This window comes from Schistosoma mansoni, chromosome 3 (genome assembly GCF_000237925.1).
Source record: "Schistosoma mansoni strain Puerto Rico chromosome 3, complete genome".
Classification (NCBI taxonomy): Eukaryota; Metazoa; Platyhelminthes; class Trematoda; order Strigeidida; family Schistosomatidae; genus Schistosoma; species Schistosoma mansoni.
The window spans coordinates 24,077,963-24,104,905 of record NC_031497.1 but is presented as its reverse complement, the minus strand read 5'-3'; the positions used below and the strand labels follow the sequence as shown (position 1 = coordinate 24,104,905).

General features: G+C 38.0%; 2 protein-coding genes across 2 annotated transcripts; one reads left to right on the top strand and one right to left on the bottom strand.

Annotated features, from left to right (window-relative positions):
• Window positions 1–3,776: 3,776 nt before the first annotated feature.
• On the bottom strand, window positions 3,777–17,551 carry Smp_018950 (putative lupus la ribonucleoprotein; the record flags this gene model as incomplete). The annotated part of the gene is made up of 6 exons (XM_018799733.1): window positions 3,777–4,346; window positions 6,007–6,380; window positions 8,169–8,366; window positions 11,891–12,018; window positions 16,839–17,094; window positions 17,299–17,551. 6 exons carry the CDS (start codon window positions 17,549–17,551, stop codon window positions 3,777–3,779), a joined length of 1,779 nt encoding a protein of 592 aa, XP_018651492.1.
• A 6,151-nt stretch (window positions 17,552–23,702) lies between these two features.
• On the top strand, window positions 23,703–26,448 carry Smp_018940 (putative calmodulin; the record flags this gene model as incomplete). The annotated part of the gene is made up of 2 exons (XM_018799732.1): window positions 23,703–23,873; window positions 26,137–26,448. The coding sequence occupies 2 exons, from the start codon at window positions 23,703–23,705 to the stop codon at window positions 26,446–26,448; spliced, it is 483 nt and encodes a 160-aa protein (XP_018651491.1).
• Between the last annotated feature and the right edge of the window lie 495 nt (window positions 26,449–26,943).

Sequence of the window (26,943 nt, the reverse complement as noted above, 5' to 3'; positions counted from 1 at the left end):
TGCATGCTGGAACCTTGTAAGACTTTTCTCTCGACAGCAATGACAGAGGAACTGGTTAGCGTTCTCTACCATCGAGGTATCATGCTTCAAATTCATTAATCTTTGACATTCAGTAGTTACTTCCTGAAGGGTCACTTTGGGACAATGTTCAAGCTTGCTTAGAATTCTCGATCGCATGTCAGCATCCTTGGGTGAACGCGGGCTACAGACAAATACCAGGCATTTAAACTGGTCTTCAGTCATGGAAGACAATTTGAACCTCTCACATTCTCGGTTCACAATTCCTGCACGTTTCACTTACTAATCTTCTGATTCTTTCGTTATTTTAAAGCACTGGTAACGGATATTAAATAGAGATGACTGTTCTCCAAAGATTTGAGACAGAGTTTGAATTGTTTTATCAAAACTAAAGTCTCGTGGGTTCTTCGGAAGAATAAATTTACTATAGCGTTCATGTCCCGTAGTCCCAAGTTTTCTTAGAAGTATTCTGACTTTTGAAGCGTCAGCCAGTCTGCATAGATCAATACGGAACAAATCTTCATATTTCTTAAACCAAGAGTCAAAAGTAACACCAGCTACACCAACAAAATTAAATTCATGGATTGCATTAATGAGTGAATCAGTATGGGATACTTGTAATTCACCAGAAGCAGAGTTTTGTTGGAACATGCATAATTTCTGTATAAGGGCTTCCATGATTTTGATTTGAGACTGTTCAAAAAACCGCTTATCTTGACGCTCCATATAAGCTTCTAGTTGCTCCAAAGAAAAACTCATTGTAGTTTTTCCCGTCGCCACTAATAAGTCGAGACTTAGTCGAACACCAGACCGTCAGGGCTAATAAGACTCTAACATAAGTGAAGCGGTCGATGCGTCAAGCTACCCCACTCCCTATCATTAACTCAGGTGATGACTAAAGCCAATCCCGAAGTAGTACTTGACGTTTAGAGGAAGAGAACCGCATCTCAAACATTCTCGCATTGTTGTTTAAGGTGATCGGAAGACTGCAGTTCGTCAGCATATTCATCAAACACAGCTATATTGTCTGTACATTCTAAGCCAACAAGTGAATCTCCTAATGGAAGATCAATCTTCGAAAGGTCAGACGGTGAAAGTGTTATCTCTTGACGCATGTCTATGACGAAGCTAAATAAAAGTGAGGAAAGCGAACAACCCTGACGAACACCACTTGGAGCAACCAATTCCGATGACAGTTCGCCATCAGCTCTGACTCGACCAGTAGTGTTCGAGTAGAAAGCCAGTACAATGTTAGTGTACTTCCTTGGTACGCCTTTCAATGACAGATACTGCCACAGGACCTCACAACCAATGCAGTTGAACGCCATCTTGAGATCGAGGAATACAACTATGGTCGGACGTCGAAAAGTATGTCCATGTTCCAGAATCTATCGAAGGGTGAATATTTGGATTATACTTCCAGATCTGAAAATGGCCTGCTTTCTTCGGGTTTGATCTTCACGAGCTCTAGTCAGACGTCGAAATATTATTGAGACTGATATTTTAGACATTGCTTTAGTTAAATTGATTCCTCTGTGATTGTCACAAGAGAAGTTTCGTGCTTCCTCATAGACTGGGACGATCAACAGTCGAAACCAGTCAGATGGGATTACGTTCACTTCCCAGATTTTAGCCAAAATTTCAGTTAATCTAACTGCTACCATCCTTAGAAATCTCAGGGGACGGTATTTAAGGCTCTGCTGCTCTGACTAGCTTTACATCGCTTACAATTTTTTCAACCTCACTAAGAGTAGAGGACTTACATCAGTTTGCCAGATAGTGGGTAACCAAAGTGTAGCTAAAGACCGGTTGAACCGTTCCCTAAAGTGTTCTGCACGTCGGTTCAATATCCTGGATTGACAGTGAATAACAGTCTCGTCTTCTTTTGAGATAGTTTCACTCACAGTGTGATTTCTCATACCTGTTAACTTGATAAATTTGGGCAGTTGTCTACTGTCACATCGGTGCTGCCCCTCCCATCTCTTCTGCTTTCTCTACCTACCACTTCTTACGATCATTTCACGGTTGATTAACTGGTTCTCTAGTTATTCCTGAAATATGTTCTGAACATTTTCATCCTTAAATTGAACTCAAAGGCGTTTTCTTGCTGTGGCTTTTCTATATCCAGTAAGATAGGTATATACGTAATCGAACTAGATCATGAACCAAGTCTAAACATGTGCTTTAAGATGAGAGAGTTACCTATCGGGTCCCTTTAACAGTGGCTAGTGGAAATATAATCTGTTTGAGTTCATCGATGGTGTAAGTTGCCACGTCAGATAACGTTTCTCCTTATGTTTAAAATTGACTTTTATCAGAAATAAAGTTACCCCATCATAGTTGCGACAAACGGTCGCAATTATCTGTCGACTAACCTGCAGCAACGTCAGATCCGCTTTAGTGCCTCTTGATTTGGCTTAATTTACGTTTTTGATGAATATAACCACCTGCCACTATTACTACATCCGAGCGCTTGGCTTTTAGTGGGAGATTGGACAGCTTTCGATAAAATGTATCTTTAACCTCATCTGACCTGCAGTCGGTGGGAGCGTAGCGGCGCGTGTCCTTATCTTTTTGAATTCTAACTGTCCTGTTTAGTCAGACAGTGAACAGGCGATTATCTATAGGAATCCAATCTAACAGGGCTTGTCCTGTTTCTGAACTTAATGCTATACCTACACTAGTGAGGTCCTGGCAAGTAGTAGTGGGGTATTCAGGTGCTCGAACCGTAAGTCGTATCGAGTTTTTACACTGACAAGGTGATATTAAATGAACTGCACTTGGATCCTGTATGGGCGTTTCGGAGATACAGTATATATCGATGGCTTGATATTTTAGAGTCCTAGATAAAGAAGCCGGTTGCACTATCTGACAGAAGTTTCAAACATTAAGAGCTCCAACATGTAGTTTAGAGAGGGTTTCAGGAGACCGGGCGTAACATTTCGTGAACTCAAATCATCATTATTGGTGGCGCGTGACGACAAAGATATACGAGTTGTTTTGGGGGATGGGAGAACTATTAAGAGGTGAGAGAGGGATTTGATCGTCAGCAAGATGATCCTGAGTGCTGATAGAAGTGTGGGAGCGGTTGTCACTTTCCAGTCGCCCACACCGTGAAAGGATATTTCTTCCTAAAGGACATGAAAAAAGAACTGGGTTAGTGGTAGTCCAGTGACTTGGAAGCGTAATCGCGAAAGCCAAAGGACAACTGCTTGAGACCGGTTACCTATGGACTGATTGTGGGAAATACCTGATGTGTTAGCTCCGCACTCTAAAAGGCCTTACTGCCAAAGACAGGAATTTGTGATATAAAGTGTAATTATCAGGGTCGACTTTTTCTAACCTTTTTCTTTCGTTGTGAAAAGGCGGAACCGCTGCAGATGCTGGTTATTTGACGGGAACACCTTATTGCTGATACACGCCTTTACAGTCAACAGTACGATTTCTTCCTCGGTCTTAAGTTGACGCTTATAATCTTAATGTTCTCCGGACGACCTCTCTGGCATGGTAGGACCTAAAGGAACATGTGTTTCAGACAATACAGCTTGGTAAAGTCATCACGAAAGGCAAGCCTAACCACCATGTCAAGACGGCAGCTATGATTGGGAGTTGATAAACACGTATATCGTTGTAAAGTTACTATTTCAAGCAAAATCACTTGTGAAAAAACTTAAGAAGTATTACTGTGTATATGTTTAAAATTAGAGTTTAGTATGCAAAATAGATTTCGGAGTAATGTACAAAAAGCGTGTGAAAATTTATTCATCGAATATAATGTGCTTGTGGTCAGTCTTATTACTTGGAAGTATACAATTACTGGATGATGTAGGATGAGGATTTGAAGACTTTTGTTTTTGACGTCTGTTTAATTGTGAAGTCCGATGACGTTCTCTAGCATTTACCTTAGATTTGATAATACTGTCACAGTACGCTTGTTCACTAGGACCTTCAAGAATACGTGCTGTTACTCCATGAATAGTAGAAAGATTAACAAACTGTACCAATTTCAGAGCAGCCTTATTATCTTTCATTCGAATAAAAAGAGGAACAAATTCATCTGAGGAAATTGATTCATTTAGATTAGCATTCGATATCATACAACACCCAAATTGGTTAACAGAATCCAATAGACTTTGGTTAGGGTTTGGATCTACATGAGCAACATCTTTTAAAAGATTACATGGAACAAGAAGATTCTTTTCTAGACTAATACGTAGACATCGAGCAAATGATAACTTCTTAGGTGTTATTAGTGTATCACCAAGACCATCAGACAGACGTGTATCTGCTGCATCTCCTTTAGGAATTAATACTGAAGGCCAGTATATCTAAAAAAATAAGTAACACAATACATCATAGGAGTAATCACTGAATGAAATTTCGTACATTTCGAAAACTAGAAATAATATTTCTTTCAATGTTTGATTATAGAGGGTATTCTATCAAAAAAGAATAAGCACAAAAAACTTTAGTTTAAAAAGGATTGTTAGAATCAGTAGAGACATGCAACTGTTAATTATTTATTTAAACACATAAATATTGGTATAAAGCGGCACCAGATATATATGCGCCACACAAATCTCATTTGATTTGTGTGAGGGCTGTGATACTGCACAGGTGCCCAAACTGAAGCAGGTGGTTTTCTTAGGGGGCCACACCCCCAGCCTTTGACCTGAAGGTCTAGTCCACAAGGCAGTGGAGCATCGTGAGGAGATGCAGTCCCATGGTAGCCGGTGACTGACAATTGGTTCATACGCCAATCGTTCCTTCAGGATACTGGAGCCCATGTGGACCATTGGTTTGGAATGAGGGTTTTCCAACTCCCCTAGGTGGACTTTCCGTGTCCACCAACGCGGTTAAAGCGCCGGACATTCGCTTTTCGTCCTCTCAATTTCATAAACAACACCGTGGCCACGAGAAGGCAGTGAGTAGGACTTCCCTGGCAGAGGCTATATATGCGTGTGGCCATGTGAGAGCATTTCGAGAGGAAGAGCGGACTCTTGCCATTCTCGGCCGTACCAGGGCATTTAGGGGCTGTGACTGAAAAGATATTGAAGTGTTACTTTTCACAGTCTGAATGCATTAGCAATATCTATCTACTGATAGAATACTTCTACTGCTTTAACACAATCATTATAAACGTAAATCAAATCAAGTTTCTGGAGGAGAAAACGGATTGATTAAGTGAGGATTACATGGATTGTATACACAGGTTACAACAATCTTGCACATAAGAAGAATAAGTACAAGTGAGAATGAAAATTTGTTAAGTGATAAGCCTAATGTATGTTCACCACTTCTTTATAAAGCATTTTAACAGTAGCATGGTATTAGCGCTATCCTCAAATAAGTATGACTGTTACATTAAAGTGGAGCAATTGTAACGAGGTCCTTACTGTCCGTCATCATTCTAATAGTAATACTAAGCAAAAACGTGGCATCAGTCCATAAAACTATTTATTATTGATCTGAGCCATGTTAATAAATGCAAGCTACTTGGTTAAGACTCGCGCAATTATCATGATTGATGGTTGCAAACGCCGAGTAACTTGGTTCGGAATTAGTCTCAATGATATAATTCATATATAGGTCCTGCGTTCGAATCTCGCAAGACGGGATCGTGGATCCGCACTGCTGAGGAGCCCCATAATAGGACGAAACGGTCGTCCAGTGCTTCCAGGTTTTCCATGGTGGTCTAGCTTCAATTGACTCATGACTTCAACTATGAAAATATTGAAATATCCACAAAAAACCCCTTCTAATTCATATGTCTATCAATCAAGTGTCATGAAATTGAAAGGTAAAAGGAAGCTATTTGTCACGAATTACTATCAACGAGTTCAGTTACTATTCCCTAACAGTATATTCTTTGAAATCTATGGGTAGATAATGTGTCATTAAACTGCTTTCTCTCAAAAGAGATACAGTTAATTATCGAGAAATAACACAACTAACTAGCCAGGACAAAACAGTAAAAATAAACCTAACCTGAACAATAGAATTCGGAACAAAATTATTTGGAAGTGCTTTCGATTTAGTTGAAGATTCATCTAAACATTTTACTAGCAGTGAATTTCGATTCATTTCAGAATCTATTTCATGACATTCTTTCTCTTCCATATTGTCGTCTTCATCATCATCATTATTATTGTTACTCATATTTTTGTTAGTCATTAATTCAGTTTTATGATTCATTCTGACAATCCATGCTTGTTGCCACAAATAGAACTTTTGCTTCCAAAATATCCAATCAGAATAACGAAATACACGTAGTTTAGATTGACATGGTTCAGAAGTACAATTGTTTTTAACATAATTCAGTATAGTCTCTGTAGAATTATCACCAAGTATAATTGAATAATCTAAGTATAAAGAAAGATTCTAATGAATAAAGCAAAACATAAATAATACCCAAATGACATAAGTACAGAAAAAGGGAACAAATCTCTAAGTGTTTTGTTTCTGTAATCAGATTTATATGGTAAGCAGTGAAGGTCACTGTTCATAGGTGACCTAACAACATTACTTACATATCATAGTGAAAATCAAGCGGTTACACTGAGTTAGAAATCGATAAAACTAACACCTTTGATATGATTACTAACAACTTATAGTTAGGTTTAGTCATGAAAGGACATTAACTGGAGGATCATTGAGAACCAGGTACCATAAGACATGTTTCACGTTAGTTTGAGACTCATCTGAAACGGAAACACATGAATTTACACAAAGGTGAACCAAATATCTTAAAGTTGTACAATGAGCATGAGAAACTGCTTTTGAATCACTGAATCTGAGTAAGAAATAAATAAACATTAGTCGTTGAATAAGTGATATTGACTTAACAACCAAGAAGATAACTCTCTTGGATTTGAAACAGTGAACAAGACGGTCGACTCTTCGCGGGGAAATTAATACTAGGTTCAACTGCTAACAACCATTAAAAGTAAATTTGTATTTGGTTAGATAACCTCAGACTACAACGTATGAAATTCCAACTCTATAACGAAATGATGAATGCACATGTAAAACAGATAGATCAACGTTATTACGAAATACATGTTGATCAAAATACAGGAAATAATAATTGTTCAGAACTGAAAGAGAAATGATCCGTTCTTTAAAGGCATAAACATAAAAGCTAAGTACATGCTATCTCACTAACTTCAAAATTCATTAACAAAATTAAATTTTTAAAAATAGCAATAACTGACTCTACCTGTAACTCTTTCAGGGTTACTAGCGGTCCCAAGATCGGGTAAAGGAGGAGGGTTGGGCATGGGATCATCAACCCCATTCCGTAGAGAATAAAATTGATAGGAAAAACGCCGACCAGAATAAAAAATTCAAACCATTTAAAGTCTGCCCTGATAGTTAAATGAAGAGTTACGACGCCTCACGGTGAAAGATAAGATTCTTCGGGAGTCGCGAGGCCGATGCCCTTCACAACAACCACGTAGATGGTCAGCATCACCACCGATTAACAAGGAGTATCGGATGCAGACGTAAAGGCGAGGATTGACAAAGCATCAGCCACATTCCTACAGTTGAAGAACATATGGAACTCAAAACAGCCATCAACCAATATCAAAGTCACAATCTTCAATACGAACGTAAAGACAGTTCTATTGTACGGGGTTGGAACTTGGAGAACTACTACAAGCATCATCAAAATAGTATAAGTACTTATGAACAATTGTCTACACAAGATACTCAATTTCCGTTGGCAGGATACAATCAGTAACAGTCTACCATAGGAGAGAACAAATCAGCTTCCAACTGAAGATGAAAATAGGGAGACACTGGAAGTGGATAGGACATATATTACGGGAAACATCAAACTGCACCACGAGGCAAGCACTAACCTGGATTTCTGGAAGGAAACGGGAAAGAGGAAGGCCGAAGAACAGGACACGTCGGGAATTTGAACTAGACATGTAAAGGATGAATAGTGGCTGGAAAGAATTGCCCAAGACAGAGTTGGATGGAGACTGCTACTGGGCGGTCTATGCTCCTCTATGAGGAGTAGCATGAGTAAGTAATAATTGCCATTTTGTCAATGGAAGCGTTAAACATGCAATGAATTGTATGAATATTAAAAATCATAATTAAATACTTTAAAAAGTATGTATACAAGTATTTCAGCTTACATTCCCTATCACATGGATTACTAGCAGTGTATCCGACCTGACGTAAATGTTTGAACGCTGCAATAAGTTGTTTATTCTTTCGAGAGCAACAACGCCAAATATGCCGTCTGGCTAACATTTGCTGAGGTGAAAAAGAAACTTTAGCTGCAAGTCGTGGTTTCCATGCTGATTCTGGACAATCAGATACTTCATTTGTTTCTAATAAATATACAAATCATTAAAAAAATTATTTATATTTATTTGTTTATTTATTTGAACACTTAAATATTGGTACAAAAAGGCACCAGATACATATGCACCACACAAATCTCATTTGATTTGTGTGAGGGCTGTGATACTGCTCAGGTGCCCAAACTGAAGCAGGTGGTTTTCTTAAGGGAGGACCCCTGGACCCTTTGACCTAAAGGTCTAATCCGAAAGGCGGTGGATGCAGTCCCATGATAGCCGGTGACCAACGATTTACTCATACGCCATTTGTTCCCTCAGGATACTGGAGCCCATATGAACTATCGGTTTGGAATCACGGTTTTCCAACTCCCCTAAGTGGACCTTCCGTGTCCACCGACCCGGTTAAAGCGCCGGACATTCGCTTTTCGTCCTCTCAATTTCGTAAACAATACCCGTGGTGCGAGAAGGCAGTGAGTAAGACTTACCTGGCAGAGGCTATATACGTGTGGCCATATGAGAGCATTTGGAGAGGGAGAGCGGACTCTCCTCACTTTTGGCCGTACCAGAGCAAATTGAAAAAGACATGAAAACAAAACTTATATTACAAAATAAAGTAGTCATTAATCTAGTTTGTATAGATTATATATTTAGTGCTTGTGTTCATTTAAAAACTAATATTATTACCTTGAGAATTATAAGTACGTTATGTTTTTTCCAAGGTATTATGATTAAACCATATTCAGATGATTAATTCAATTAATGCTTGCTTTCCTCAGGGTCAACCATCAGAAAGGTAGTATGAAAAAACTCTATAATACATGTAGTGTGTACCAGCTCATAAAAATCAGTTTGTCACGTGAATATAGTCAATCAACTACAACGTAGGACCAGGCACACATATACATCGGTCCAAGTTGCCACACTTCATTAGCACAACAAGATGAACATGGAATTCATAGAAATAGTTAATTTAATGGTGGTAATATATAAAAGAAAGATTGTATATAAAGATATAGTATAGGAAGCAAGAAAGATATGAAGGAATTTTAATCTCATAGTTTGAGGGGAGACAGAGAGTATCATCATTTACAATTCTGTTCTTAAATTTACTACGAATTTCTTATGATAGATTAACTGTATTCATCAAGGTTATAACTCATGACTGACTAACTGTGATTTACTCTCAGCTTAATCACTCTGACGAAAATTCTGGATAGAGTATGTGGTTAGGCTTAAGTTTGTATTGTCATTAAGAATTTTACTTGTCATATCAGAAGGAGGTTTCGTGGAGATTTTAGTAATTTTATAGTTGAAATCATGAGTCAATTGAAGCTAGACCACGTGTATGTATAACATCATACAGTATTCGCGACATTAAATGCGTTATCTGGACATTAAAGCCAACTGGTGAAAAATATGCTTTGAAGATATGACATAAGTAAAATTCTTATTAACAATACGAACTTAAGCCTAACCACATACTCTATCCAGAATTTTCGTCAGAGTGATTAAGCTGAGAGTAAATCACAGTTAGTCAGTCATGAGTTTGTAACCTTGATGAATACAGTTAATCTATCATAAGAAATTCGTAGTAAATTTAGGAACAGAATTGTAAATGATGCCATTGCGAATAAAACAATATTTTAATATCTATTTGTTTCGTAAATAAATTCAGATCATAAAACAATAACAAGATAAATGGTCACTCCACCGAGGGTCATAGTTGGAAAACACAAGCGCTGTTTAACGATATTTGGTAAAAATAAACGACGTTACACTATTTATAAAAAATATCAAGATGAAGAGTGGAAGGAAATAGTCAAGAGGAAATTTTGAACCTAGGTTTAGTGTTATTTGGCACATTTCAGAAAGAAGTACCAGCAATCTTGAGAACTGATGCTCCCCTGGCGGACTAGATTTCACATACTTCCAAATTACATGTCCAGTAAAAAGCTGTATTGTATCCAATAATAATATTATAAACATACTTCCCTTCTTAGTTGTTATGATCTCTAGTTACGACCCAGCTACTCTTATTGCTTAGTGTTCTTTCGGACACTATTTCAATCTTCAAATCCCGAAATCAAAACGCAGTTGAACAGGAACGTAATTATACTCCAAATAACAAGACAGAATGAGAGCAACAATCACAATAAGAAAAACATAAGTATATTTAAAATTATACACAAGAAAATTCATAAGTCTTCTCCAAGTATACGTTAGCATTGATTGGCTAAGAAATGACCAATCAGTGTGTTCCAACACAATTCTGCATGAAGCATACTTTAATCCAATCTATATCCCGCTAATAGTTCCCATTTGAGCAGATTCGGAGGGTATGGTGTTAGGGTCCACCTGCAACAGCGTAACAGGTCTTTGGCTTTGATTTGTAAGAAGGAAGTTGTATCAATCTGCCTTCACAGAGACTGGCTTGTCTACTTCAGGGGTTTTAATTTTAAATGTGTCCAGCAGAACATCAACGGGTATTTTAAGTCAAGACTCATTGCTTGAGATCGAAGTTGCTCTTATTTGGTTAGCATGACACATCCAAACTTCTGGGCCAACTGATACCTCGTAATCATTACATTGCATTACTTTTTCTGTACATGACTCGGCCAGCTATCTTTGTTTGCCACAATGGTCCATGGCGAGTACTTCTTGACCCATAGTGAACAATCCACGTTGTGCCTCATGATGTCGATTGGATTGCTTCTCCACCAATCTTTTTTGTTGAGGCTCAAGAACTGGTGTTGAACGGATGGCACCAAAGTGTATACATATTTTTCTGCCAAGTAAAGCTTCTCTGGAAAGACTCCACTAATTATCTGAAGATTTGGTGTAGAATGATGGATGAACAAGAACCTCTCAAAAATGTCTTCAGTGGTTTCCCCCTCTTTTAATATTTGAAGAGCATTTTGAAATATATCAACAAAGCTTTCGACTTCGCCATTGGATTGAGGATGAGATGGATGTGCTTGGAGATTACTGATTCTGTTCTGCCGACAAAATTCTGAAAAGATAGCGGAAGTAAACTGCGAAACGACTGAATAGTTGACAGTTTTCCGACAGTGCAGTTTGCAGTTGGATGTTCTATGAGGGAAATTTCTGGCCACTAGCTGTATGCACCAACTAATAAAAGATAAGTTTGTTCATGAAGTGAACCAGCAAAGTCAGTTTATATGTTGCAACGGTGACTGTGGTACTAACCATGGCTGTAGCTGCTTTCCGCGGTGTTTTTGTTGCTAATGAGCATTTGTTACACTAACGGAATAGCTGTTCCAGTTGGGTGTCTAAGTGCGGTCAGTATATATAACTTCGTGCCAGAGCTATCATACAACCTATCTCCAGATTCCCTGCATGCAATTTTTCAACCACTGTTGCTGTAATATGCTTTAATCAAACCTATGTCTCATTAACACTATTCAATGAATAAATTGAATCACGTTTGAAAGTAAACAGTTATTTCATCACAGACAACAAGCTTTTTTTCACATAAAGTACAAAAATACTTAGAAAGATACACAACTGCAAAACGTAGAAAATAAACTATTTACCAGTAGGTTGCACGAGCCATTGTTCATTTTCCATGAAAAGACACATATGTTTAACAGCTTTTCTAGCAGATTTAGACGTTCTGAATTCAACGAAAGCAAATCCTCGGAGTGAATTGGAATGATGGTAACTAAAATTAACACAATTATATACTGTTATTTAGATAATTCACTACAAAGCAATATATTATAGTATGGAACTATTGTTCAAAAAACATTTTCCATTAGGTCTTTAGTTTATTTCTTCGTTGGGTAATAAAAATATTGTTGTTTTGCGTTCAGTACATACCAAATTCTACCTTTGTAGTGTGAACTTTAGGCTACTTGACTTAACGCCATAGTCTGTCAAATATGGTTTCGAATGACTGAACGCAGTCAGTAGGAAGAACTGAACAATTGCAACTGGAATATCTCAGTGCTATCGTTTCTTAGTATGACAAGGAAGTGTGATGGCTCGCATTTTTGAGAAGGCATCAGCATCTTTTAAATGACACACACAACTCACTGATGAATATCAACAAGCAAAAACACCAAAGCTAAAGCTCCGATTACACTAACATCATGCCGTGATATTATTAAAAACGATGAGTCAATGCTGGTCAGTCAATCACAACGTAGAACCTAGTAGGCATGTACATCGGCTCAAGTTCACATATCCCATTAGTACAGAAAGATGACATTGTCAGACCGAATCTCAGAATAGTAGAGGTAGTAACAGTACCAGTGGTAACACTAAAGATCAGGCATCGAAGACACGACTCAAAAAGAAACTATAAACTAGAGAAATGAAAACAAAATTGTTATGAAGAATTTGAAATTTCAGGATTTGGGGGGAGACAAAAAACGGATGCACCTGCGCAATTACAAACGATTTTAAGCCATGTCATCCAAAGTCTAACCATTAATTATGATGGATAATCTACACCTATCAGCATGGCTAAGTTCAACTGTCAGTGACTTCGTGGACTACTGACATCTTTTGGTTCGGCCACCCTTGCCTCTCTTCCAACCTACTCCTACACCAGAAAACATCATCTATCGAGGTGGGTGGTGATCGGGCATACGTAACAAATGTCCCAACCACCTCAGTTGATGAAGATTTAATACCTCACTAATCAATTTCAAATCCTTGCCTAGTACTCTATTCACAACCAAGTCATGGCTTACTCCGTGGTTCTAAAATGCACGAGTAATGCTCCTTAGACACCTGTGATCGAATACCAGTAACCTACGAATATCCTCTATTTTTAATGGACACATTCCACTTTCATAGAGTGGGACGGAGCAAACTGCTGGGCAGTAAACTCGTCACGTGATTGGAAGACAGACATCATCCCTATGCCACAAGTTAGCAAAAGCCAGTCGAGACTTCGTCAGACACCAGACCGTCAGGGCTAATAAGACTCTAACATAAGTGAAGCGGTCGATGCGTCAAGCTACCCCACTCCCTATCATTAACTCAGGTGATGACTAAAGCCAATCCCGAAGTAGTACTTGACGTTTAGAGGAAGAGAACCGCATCTCAAACATTCTCGCATTGTTGTTTAAGGTGATCGGAAGACTGCAGTTCGTCAGCATATTCATCAAACACAGCTATATTGTCTGTACATTCTAAGCCAACAAGTGAATCTCCTAATGGAAGATCAATCTTCGAAAGGTCAGACGGTGAAAGTGTTATCTCTTGACGCATGTCTATGACGAAGCTAAATAAAAGTGAGGAAAGCGAACAACCCTGACGAACACCACTTGGAGCAACCAATTCCGATGACAGTTCGCCATCAGCTCTGACTCGACCAGTAGTGTTCGAGTAGAAAGCCAGTACAATGTTAGTGTACTTCCTTGGTACGCCTTTCAATGACAGATACTGCCACAGGACCTCACAACCAATGCAGTTGAACGCCATCTTGAGATCGAGGAATACAACTATGGTCGGACGTCGAAAAGTATGTCCATGTTCCAGAATCTATCGAAGGGTGAATATTTGGATTATACTTCCAGATCTGAAAATGGCCTGCTTTCTTCGGGTTTGATCTTCACGAGCTCTAGTCAGACGTCGAAGTATTGTTGAGGCCAATATTTTAGACATTGCTTTAGTTAAATTGATTCCTCTGTGATTGTCACAGGAGAATTTTTGTCCTTCCCCATAGACTGGGACGATCAACAGTCGAGACCAGTCAGATGGGATTACGTCCACTTCCCAGATTTTAGCCAAAATTTCAGTTAATCTAACTGCTACCATCCTTAGAAATCTCAGGGGACGGTATTTAAGGCTCTGCTGCTCTGACTAGCTTTACATCGCTTACAACTTTTTCAGCCTCACTAAGAGTAGAGGACTTACATCAGTTTGCCAGATAGTGGGTAACCAAAGTGTAGCTAAAGACCGGTTGAACCGTTCCCTAAAGTGTTCTGCACGTCGGTTCAATATCCTGGATTGACAGTGAATAACAGTCTCGTCTTCTTTTGAGATAGTTTCACTCACAGTGTGATTTCTCATACCTGTTAACTTGATAAATTTGGGCAGTTGTCTACTGTCACATCGCTGATGCCCTTTCCATCTCTTCTGCTTTCTCTACCCATCACTGCTCACAATCATTACGTAGGCTTTCCATCAGTCTACGTTCAAGCTGTCTCCGCTCCTCATCGTGTTTACAGTCAAATGGGATGAGCTTTCAGGCATCTATCAATTCTGTAGACGCCGCCGAAATTCACAGATTTTTCCCAACCTTTTGGTTTAAGTTACTAGTAGACTTCACTGATGTTTCCACAGCTTTTTGGATACCATTTCCACAACTGAATAACTCCTCTAGTTGTCCCTGAAACATATTAACTTTTTTGTTCTTAAGTTAGACTCAAAACAATTTCCTTGCTGTGGATTCTCTATGTCTAGTAATACACAGACAAATACGTGCTCAAACTAAAGCATAATCCGAGTCTGCATATGTGATCCAGAATCGGTGACAATCTTCAGTCGAGCCTCTCCAACAATGTCTAATGACAATGCGATCTATTTGGACCCATCGATGAATTGATTGTGGAGGTCTCTCTCTGAGTCCATCGATGGTGTAGGTCAACGCAACCAGTCGTCGAGACTAGTCAGATGGGATTACATCCAGTTTCCAGATCTTAGCTAAGATTTCAGCACTGACTGCAATGATGAATAGTGTAGGTTAGTGTCCATATTTAAAAACTGACAGAGTAGTCGATGAATAACAAAAATGGGATGATGGAATTTTGGTTTATCACTAAATAATTGAGTTAAGAATAGATAAAAGAAAAGTTATTAGGCTGTCCATAAATATCAATTAAATATTTAGACACTTGTAAAGGTTATATTAACAATCAAACGATCAATAAGAAAGACTCTGTAAGTACGAGACAAGCTTTACACCTCTCAAAACACTGTACCGTTTCAGGTTGCCACACTTTACTATAGCACAGAGAAGAATCAACAAAGATGAGAGGAGTTAACCAATGAACTTTACTTTGTTGTTTGAGAAACAGGATCCTCAGATGAGTTACTCAGATCACTCTAAGGGTTGATTATATTTCGAATAAGGAAATTAAACTAGTTCCGCAATGTTGATAGGGTAACCAGCTGTACTGATGGACATTCTAGAAATCTAAGACTCTACAAATACTTGACAACATACGTCCAGTTCAAGAACAAAGATCCCAGGTTGGCTTTAGGCATAGTTCAAGATGCATCGCCATATTTCACATCATTACAGGAATGAAGAACTAAAGAGGGCGGCAAAGACGAGAAAATAATGATAAGAAGAGCAAGTATGGACTGAAATGAACAAAATCGTGAAGTAGGAAGTGCACCACAATTGGTTTTGTCTCCCGACTCCTCTGACCATAAACAATTGTGGTAGAGGCCATCTTTGAAGTAACTGGTAATTATTATTATTTAAACGCAAAAACATTGGTACAAAGAGGCACCGCACTTCGTCATTCGACTTGCGTGAGGGCTGGAACACTGCCCGAGCGCCCGAACTGAAGCAGGTGGTTTCCTTATGGGGCCACACTCAGAGCCTCCGACCTAAAGGTCTGATCCACAAGGCAGTGGAGCGACGTCAGGAGATGCAGTCCTGTGGTAACCGGTGACCGAAAATAGGTCCATACGCCGTTTGTTTCCTTGGGATACTGGAGCTCATGTGCACTATTAGCTTGGAACCAGGGTTTTCCAACTCCCCTAGGTGGATCCTCCATATCCACCAACCCGGTTAAAGCGCCATACATTTGCTTCTCATCCTCTTAATTTCATAAACACCCCAGCCGCGATAAGATAGTGGCTGCATACGCGTGGCCATTTGAAAGCATTTCGAGAGGAAGAGAGGGCTATTCCAATCCTCAGCCGTACCAAGGCATTTGGGGGCCACACAAGTACATCAAACCGCATAAGCTCTCAAACAATATTCTGAAATCTCACTAGATTTTATCACAAGTCATGATAACCGGAAACGTACTATGCTACACAACCATACTCGACTTCATAAAAATATTAGAGTTGCCTTGTTGACCTCCGAGACCTCTGGTGTGAAAGAGCAACAATTAAAGGTGATGACTAGGTATTAATTTCATTCGAGAATGAATGGTTTATACTTCATATGTGATCTAATCGTTTAGTTGTTAACTGAATTCTAATCGGATATATTCTTGTGTTCAGGTTTGTATATAAACGTGGTATCTTGCTAGAAAAAGTCTACTTTACTGAGTACATGTCTTTTGGTACCAGTTAAATTGATCTAAATTATGACCGGAAATCTCAGGCTGTAAACTGAAGTTTATAAAGAAATCGTAAAGAATCTAGGTAAAATGACGACTTATATAAATGGGAGAATGTGTGCGATAATTGATTTGTGAGCAATTACAGATAAAACCAAGACCCTGTATGTGTTATACTGGACAAGCTAATGGGGAAAGAAGCGGTAAATTTATGAAATCATACCGAGGTAAACTGACAAACAGGACTTCGCCGTATTCTTCAAACACATTCCGAATCCAGTCACCAAGTTCCCAACTTGCTGAGGTTATGTTTCTCAGCTCATCTTCATTTGGTTTTGAACTGTGCCCATAAGAAGTGTTGTCCACATCTGCGTTTTCTGTTATTCCGATGGATAAACGTGGAAGTCCTGTGACTAGGATAGTTCGTCTCTCACGAGGTCCCAACTCAGATAACGGCAATACTCGGACAATAGCCAACCCTAGTTTGATTTAAGCAAAAGGAATACAGCACTTCACGTTAACCTCAACCACAGTATTAAGACTATACATACGTTAAATGACAGAAAAAACGTATATTTTATTAAAGAGACGAAGAATGTGTCAAGTTTTTCTTCATCGGAATCAACAACAAGTTTCAAGACTGTATCAATTAATTTTAAAATCACGGCTAGCAAGTAACTCACCATCATTAGACAGCTTCAGAATTTTTGATGTTCCAACAACATTTTTTAGAATGTCCTCAGTGACATTCATAGCGATCATACGATTACACTTCAGCAGTAGATCTATTGGGATACCACCATCATCTCGTTTTTGCATTTCCTGTTTGAAGAAGCTATCGCGATTTAAGTTTCCTTCACTTAAGTAAAACTCAACCTGACGAAGTATCTTTAAATCATTTTGACCATTTGGTGCAAGATCTTTAGAAAGATTCATGATCTTGATCTTTTGATAATAGTGAACAGGCAAAAAGATATCAAGAATAACACGTTATTTACCGATTGCGTCGAACCACAATAGTAACTTTGAGAAACCTGCAAAGAAATGAAGACAACTAAGAACTACACAAAGTAAGAAAAGGCTAGTAACTTCATTGGACTAAGCTGTGATTTTTAGACGGCACAAAATGTTAGATTAAAGAACAAAATATATCTTAAGTATGGACTAAAAGGGTGATGAAAAATAAATAAATGTCTGTGCGGCGAAGTTCACATGTAAATGGAAGATGATTAAAACCGAATGTAGAGGCGATATCACAGGCTACTCTGAGCTCTATTACATGACACTGATACTATTTCCCGCAAACCACCTCGTCACCAAATTATTCCAATTCATATATGGGCAATTCAAAAGTGGGCAACTACCCAAACCAAGAAATTTCACTAGTCAGTAAAAAGCCTATCTCCCGCCATAGTTGTGTAAGTCCAAGCCTTGTTACTGCATTGGATGACGTATTACGAATAAATGATTACACACTGTGAATACAGTGCCACATAAGAGACTATATAGTCTCTTATGTGGCAATCTCATGGGTATATACCCATGAGATTGCAATCTCCCGAATTCGGAGTTTTCGCCAAAGTTCAATGAATATTAGCAGCTTTCCCCAAGTTTGAGGAAATTTTCGGGTTTTCGTGCCACTTGTCCAAAATTTCCCCGAAACGGACAAAAGTTTTCCTTAAAATAGCGGGACTGAGATCTTTCTAACATGACTTTTATTTGACTAACTCTTAATTCAAGACATTTTAATACCCTACAGCTATTTGCAGAATACTGCTCCATTCTCGATATTATTAATATTAATACCAATTTCCTGTTCAAACTCCGTTTCTCTTATTCAAATATAAGATGCAGCAAACTAAAGTAACTCACAACCTTGAGCAGTTCAACGACGTACCTCGTGGTTTCAACGAAGTCGAAACTAGCAGCCGCTAAATTCAACTATATTGATAGGGATAATAGATCGGTAGACTTGTTTAATTGCTTGCAGCTTGTTTTCCTGTGGAAATTCAGATTCTTTTCGAAAATAATAACTGATGTGGCTGATTCCACTTGTCCGGTTAAGGCGTCCCAGACAATTACTGCTCAGTGGGAAAAATGGAATTTCTCTGTGTTTATAATGTAGAGATAGTTAGGAAACACTTATTTTGTAACCAGTTTTTGCTACTACCTGTATTTATTTCAATAATTCTCATAATTTGTACTTTTATTATGAGCGACTTTAAAGCAGCTGTTTAAAAACGCATGACCCTGGAATTTCCGTTTTCGCTCAGAACTCCCCCTGCATGGTATGACACACTGATTACTGCTCAAAAGTACACTGCTGCACATGTATGTCTCTTGTTCTCAATTACCTGTTGTTATGACTACAGAGCTCTAATGTATTTGCCATCTACGTTTACAGACCAGTGATATTTTCATAACATTTTTCATCTGGATATATATCTCGAACTATAACAATTGTGATTGGAACTATTAACTACTTATAATTGTGGATTACTAGACCAAGAGAAACCCGAACATGCCAATTCCTGACCATTTGATTAACGTTCAGTACATTTTTTCTTGTGTGTGTAGATTATATTTAATATATTAATACATTAGTTTTTGTCATTTTTGGAATTGATAATTTCTTGGTCCCGCACAATGAGATCGAGGTTTTCGAACCTTCCAGGTATGACCTCGTAGATGATTAATTTTAGATGGAGCAAAGATATAAGAATTACTGACACCTGAATAGCTATTGTAGCTGTAAATAAATCCCCAAAATCAATAGCTCATTAAGTGTTCGACATTGGATGCTGACCACGTGGTTTAAGTGGACTTGTTTAACTGAAGGCTTTCGGTCATGCATCCGTACCAGATCACGTTTCAACTCGGCGTGGGACACTGTTCCTACGTTCACTAGCCAGCTTAGAATAAATGTTCCTCGATATATTGATAACGTATCAAATATATCTTTCCTACCTCTTCTCGTCTGACTTCTGATTTCCATTAGTGTGGAGAAAGGTTTCGAATATAGAAGGTGCTACTGGTAGCTAATTGTCAAGTTAGAATACTAGTGTTATCTTCATTATCAAAAATACAGAATACTAATTTAAGGCTCTCAGACTTTTACATTATGACCTAAAGGCTGGTATCAGATGAAAAAAGGGAGAGGATTAAAAATCAGACAATAAGAGATATAATTATTGGCATTTCTTACACTTTACTTTCCATTCTAATAAACAGCCTTCCTTATTCTAACTTCGACTTCCCTTCCATCATTTTAACCCAAACCACCGTCTTATATATCATAACTCATTGTCCTTTATTACTGCATTATATTATCTGAAGGCTCTAACCCGTTTCAATCCAGCAACATCAGCTAGAATGGGTCATGTCTACTAATATATTATGCCTTAGCCTGCTCCACTATAAACTATTATGCATTGTTTGAGGCTTATATTCAAGTGCCTTGCTTCTCCCTTGTTTTTTTCGAGAATCACATCCCAAAGTTCTCAGCTATGAAGCTTCTGTAGTGATATTGGTTTCTGACCACACGATTCTCGAAGGTGAACATGTAACTACTGAGAAGCTTGATATTTAACATGTAACGTTAGGAGAAGGCCAGCGATGGTGAATGTGGTAACAATTGATCATTGTGGCATGGCTCAGCCTTTCAGGTGCAGTCATCCTTGTAATAAGACCTCATAAACATTAGAATATATTATTCTATCTCTAACTCAAATGTGTTCTTCAGAAGCGTTAAGCATCATATTACCGGCAGTCACGTAGGATGAATCAGTGTATACAATGATGGGACTTCCACGTAAGATCTTGTAGATTCGGCAGTCACATCATGTAGAACTTACGGTTTTGAGATTAATTCTATTATAATATTACTTGCTCACGTACCCGTATTGCCCCTCGTGGAGGAGCATAGACCACCCAACAGCATCCTCCATTCAACCCTGTCCTATTTATCATCTTCATATCCGTTTCCCGGCGTAATGTGTTCTTTGGCCTTCCTCTTTTCCGCTTCCCTTCCGGATTCAAAGTTAGGACTCTCCTCGTGATGCAGTTTGGTGATTTCCTTAATGTACAGCCTATCCACTTCCAACGTCTTCCAAATTTCCTCTTCGTCTGGAAGCTGGTTTGTCCTCTCCCGTAGTAGGCTGTTGCTGATAGTATCCGGCCAGTGAATGTTGAGTATTTTGCGTAGACAACTGTTCATAAATACTTATACGTTCTTGACGATGGTTGTAGTAGTTCTCCACGTTTCAGCTCCATACAGTAGGACTGTCTTGACGTTCGTATTGAAGATTCTCAACTCGAAGTTAGTTGACAGTTGTGTTTGAGTTCTATATGTTCTTCAATTGTAGAAATGCTGTCCTTGCTTTGCCAATCCTCGCCTTTACGTCCGATCCCCCTTGTTTATCAATGATGCTACCCGGGTACTTGAATGTTTCCACCTCTTCCAGAGTTTCGCCATCAAGTGTGATTGGGTTGGTGTTCTCTGTGTTGTATTTGAGAATCTTGCTTTTTCCTTTTTGTATGTTGAGGCCTATTGATGCAGAGGCTGCTGCTACATTTGCTGTCTTCATCTGTATTTTTTCGTGTGTATGAGAGAGGAGGGCTAGGTCATCTGCGAAGTCCGGACCATCTAATTGATTCTGAGAAATCCATTGTATTCCGTATTTCCCCTCAGATGTCAAAGTCTTCATAATCCAGTCTATCACCAGAAGGAAGAGGAATGGGGAGAGTAGACAGCCTTGTCTGACTCCGGTCCTTACTGGGAATGCTTCTGTCGGCTGTCCTACATGCACGACTTTGCACTGTAGTCCGTCGTTCGAGTTCTAAATAATGTTGACAATCTTCCCTGCTCGGTGCTTGTCTCTAATGACCTCCTTATCAGTGCTTGCCATTTTGATAGTCGCTTTAATGACAATGCTCTGATTACTGCTCGCCTTTATTAATTTGTATCTAATTCGTTCTCACCCTTTTGAATGGATACCGTTCATCGGATTGTTGCAATGGACCCACGGGTGAATCTTTCACCGATATGCAAAAATGTAATGGTTCTCTTCAGGTCTATAGGCAATTCATATATGCTAGGAGGGCTTGCAAGGAATGGTAAGAAAAGTGAGCCAATGACTCAGGAAACACAAATAATGAAGTTAAATAAAGATAAGATAAATAAACTAGAAACTAGGAGTTAGTAGTAAAGATGTCACAGATACTTATGGTTTGACAACGCTGTAATCCGTAACACTTATATAATCAAGGTTCCCAACCCCAGTCAAAGTAGAAGTCAGGAATGAAGGAATATTTGGAAGATAATCTTTATGTCACGAAGGATGTAATTTGGGCATGCCAGTTATTGCAAGGAATTCTTAGCACAGAGTTACCAATAGTAGTCTGACGAGGATGCTTGACCATGCACCTTCAACTGGGTGTGTGCAGCAAAAGTAGTGAGATAAGGGTCAATGCTGATGTCTAACAGAATTACATATTATAGGGATTTATTTACAGCTACAGTACAACAAGAATTGAGTGAAGAGGTGTCGGGGTGGTTGAAAAATATTTTCTCTCACACTTTAGTTTGAATTTCTCAATTGTTACCTTGGTACCTATGGTTACTACTTAGGCAAATGCGATCGAACTATGATTTTTCATGTAATAAAAATATTTACTCAGTAACCGTGATTAGTTTCTAATTATCCAGACGCACCTCAAACAAAAAGTGAGGTTTGACGACATAACCATTTTAGGAGGGTGATTTTCAGTTTCTGAACAATGTTGTGTCAACGTTAAACATCTTATCGAAAAACTATTTGGAAACACTTTCTAAAGGAATGTAAGGTGTCTGATTGATTTAATATCCAAAATTATCAGGGAAGTCTTCGAAGGGTATAAAACTGTAGAAAGGTAGGATAAACTGTATTCTGTGTAATGTATTCTCATTTCGGAAGAAATTGTGGCTAACAAAAAGAACTTGGGCAATCTCCACTAAATATAGCCAGGATTATTTGTAACTCTGTCTTTCACGATAAAACAACGTAGTCAATGGAAATAACTAGACAAAAGACATCTGTTCTGGAATCCTTATAAGCCAAGTTGTATTCGTGGTTCATATGTATGAATTATTTGAAAAAAATTTCACACGGTTACAAGGTGTTGATAAGTGATACTTGGAAATAGATAACATTAGGTGTTCAATATTTGGTACTGATATCAGTTGGAATAAGCTTAACTAGGTCCACGATTCGTACTTACTTCATATTAGGTGATATACTGTTCACATAAGCCGTTTTCCATGACTATGTAAGTAACCTTTGCTGCTGGAATCGAATTAACCGCTCAGTCTATCTACGAACACTATCCAATCTTGTATCGTGGATTGACTGGATATACAAGTAATTCGTCATAGTAGTGTTTGGAAACTTGGGATTGAAACCAATACTTTGCTGCATTACGGTCAGCAAACTAGAATTTGAAGTGTTACAAATCAAATATTCTGATTTGAATCACAAAAAAGATAGTTACGTCCCTCCTTTTTGTTAGAATACAACATGTCTTACTGGATTTGCAAGTGAACGTTGAAAAGACAAGCCTTCAGTAAGATGCTTGATTTCAGAGTAGGATTTGATGTCAAGACAAGGATTTTATATTTAGTGCCCAATTAAATTCTCTTGCTAACCTCGGTGGATTTAGACAATCCCACAATCACTCTTGTGCAACATAGATGTCTATAAATTTATTAAGCATGATTAGGTCAATTTCTCCTCCAGCAGTAATAAGACAGTAACCAAAAAAATCATAGTGTAAAACTAAATTGACTACAATCACCTAACAATTTGTACGAAACTGATCATATTTGTGTGCTGGAGTTCATTGAATACTATTCCCGGGAACTAGCTACCATTAATGGATCTAAATATGAAGTGTGCCAGGAACTGCCTGAGATATTTAAAACACGGAGATACAAATATCATACATTTTAATTCTTCAGATTGACTAACGTGACCCTTCTTTTTGTCTGTTGTTGCTTTATAAAATAAACTAGTTACAGTCGTATTCAAAAACTCCCATTTTAGGATGAAAAATGACATCGTCCGCCAAAAAACAGAAGGCTAAACTAACGGAGGAGACGATAACTGAATACAAGGCACAATTCGATGCATTAGATCATGACAAAACGGGGAAAGTCTTGGTCCCAGATGTAACTGTATTGATAAGAAAAGTAGGTCTGATGCCGTCAAACCTAGAAATTGAGGTGAGTTTATCCGTTTTGGAATCCCAGAAACCCCACCCTTAAGGGTTTACAATATAATCGTATGTACTAGTTAAACTTATGATGACATTATATCTTGTGATCTGCTTGCCCTGTTTAATATATGACGTGACGATGCCGCCAATTGGAGAGCAAAGAATTATCGATCGGACCAATGACGCACGAAACCCGTACGAGCAGTCTAGAGTACTTATCGGTCTTGCTTTTTGCCTAGCCCAGCCAGTTTAGTCCAGAACATCAATAACAGCTTCTACAATATGAATCTTTTGTTTCAAACATACTGGGTTTATACACCAACCAGACAGACTACATCGTACCATAAAATAGAAAATAACATCTGCACAAGGTTTAGCCAAATATGGCTGTGAATAAGGAAGGTAATAATTGATAAACTGGGTATAACTCAAGAACGAGAAGTCATATAACAATAGTTCACAGGTCAAAATAAAGCTTATAATAAGAGGGGCATGAATATGGCTAGTTTAATCAATTAACAATAAAAATATATGTATCATATTGGTCCATAAATAGTCCTCAAAAGTCACCATTCATAATTAACATCGGGACATAACGGACACAAACATATTTAAATAAAGTGATGAATTTAGTGACTCACGTAGTCGGTATTAAATATGTCAGCAATACCTCAAGCTAGTACTTATTTTAACAAACCAGGGGAAGGAATATTTAATAGGTTTATAAATAGAGAAAAATTAGGAAGATACTATTTTTCCCGTAGTATAGGTATTAATATTTAGTGCAAGCGATACATTGATACTTACCCCTCCAGTTGTTTTGTATAAGTTTGTGCAAATGCACTTATCAAAGACGAATGTTAGTGATGTTATGAGGGTTCTAAATGTAACCTAGTAACAAAATTTCTACACAAACGTCCTGACTGACTAGTATAATTCCAAGTCTTTTGCCACATGTTAGTTGCTCAATTATAATTCCATAAACTCTGCCTAACGGGACAGAACTACTAATAATTCCTGTTCGATACGAGCTAGGCTCAAGTTGACTGTAGTATACTGAACAGCAAAGGAAAAACACTCGATAAAGTTAGGTGTTTCAAGGTCAAACTCCACCTGAGAATTCGATTACTTAATGCGTAAAGTAAATAAATATTGAGTACCTACGTAAGTTTTATCAAGATGGTAAAAACCATGGTCCTTAAACGAAAGTCTAAATCACATAAAGTACTGCAAAATATGATCTGAAACTAAGTATCTTACAAACACTGGAAGCAAGTTACTCACTACAGGGTATTGCATTACCTGTATTTATTGACTTGAGTCTTATATAGATGAAAGGAAACAAGAATTACGCAACTAGAAGTTTACAGGATACGTTTGGAAAAAAGTAACCAGACAATCCCACAGAAAATCTCAAAAGGAAACAACGCATTTGATATCATCCACCTTAACTATTACAGCTGGTCTGAGAAATAACCTACTTAGTATGTAGTGCTTATGTACAAATTAACTGCCAATTCTTTTTATTCGAAATGAAGACAATACTATACCGAACGGTGGTCTTAGGTCAGTGTATGCCGTGGACTAGTTTTTAGACAGCACTGCCAACTGATAGTAGTGGTGTATAGTTCAATGCTTATTGGAATAACGAAGTTTGACCACTCCACACATGAAACCCAGGAAACTAACATAAATACATATGACATCTACTGTAATAATTAGTGTAAGCATCGCGTACTTGTTAGGACACTTTGTTTCTTTGGAAGAGCACATCCGGATCTTCCGTTGGCTTCTACATTCTTTTTATTTTCTGCATCCAGCAACATCTCTATCCATACTTCATATAAAAAATGTCCAGTACGAGAATGGTACAACTTTTTAGTGGGTTAGAATGGAGTATATGATCCTAAAAACCATAATTTTAGATGCATGTAATCATTCTACCCATTTATTATCTTTTAGTTATTCAGATAATTTCTAAAACCATTAGGACAGAATCGCAATCAGTTTATGAATGTCCTAATTTCAAAATATCTTCCGAATCTAAAAAATAGGGGAATACGACTATATGCCCAAGTAGCTTTATAAGTGAACAACAAATTCGTGAATCCCATACTTAATGGAAGGATGTAGGAAAAAATTCCAGGGATCCTATTAGTACTAACATGACTTAGCTTTTGTTTAAACAGTAGGTACATTATTACACAAGTCACCATTAGCTTATACGGTTAGTGAACTAATCAAAATCTGTATTAATTGCTGGGTTTTAGGAGTTGATAGCTGACGTCGACAAAGAAAAAACAGCACTTATTGAAGGTATAACATTCGATCAATTTTGTGAAATAGCATCACGAATGTACAATGAAATATACACAGAATCAGATATCATTGAAGCTTTCCGTACATTTGATATCGAAAATAATGGTTTCCTTTCAGCTTCTGAACTTCGTCGTGCACTATGTACGGTGGGTGAAAATCTGACTGAGGTGGAAATGGATGCACTGTTAGAAAAAGCTAAAGTTGATAGTGATGGTAACGTGCACTACGAAGAATTCGTTCGTTCTATAACATCAGACCTTTGACAAAAGTTACGAAAGTATCCAAAGCGAATATAATACGTGAAGAATAAGATTTCGAAAACGTAATGATTATTTTCATTTTGGCATTGCATGTCTAATATATATTTGATCGTCTTAAATACATGTGTTTACCGAAGTATGGAAATTTACATTTTAGATTAAATGTCTTTGAATTAACTACCATGTACGCTTACATGTGAAACGCATCATACATTATTTGAGAAAAGGTGTTGAACAAATCGAAATCTAGCAAATATAAAAAGAATACTTGGTTGATGAAGAAACTTGTGCTAACATAAGTGTACTGCGAGATCATTCCCACATCTTATGGGACCAGATAAAAGTAAAAATTCTTCTCTTCAACTACAACTATTGAACTTTGGGATTAACAACTGCACATAGTGAGCTCATGTTGAATGACTAATAGTGTAATACCGATTATAAGTAAATAGTTCCTAAATTAGTCTAGCATGATTTAATTCTTAGGATAACATTGAA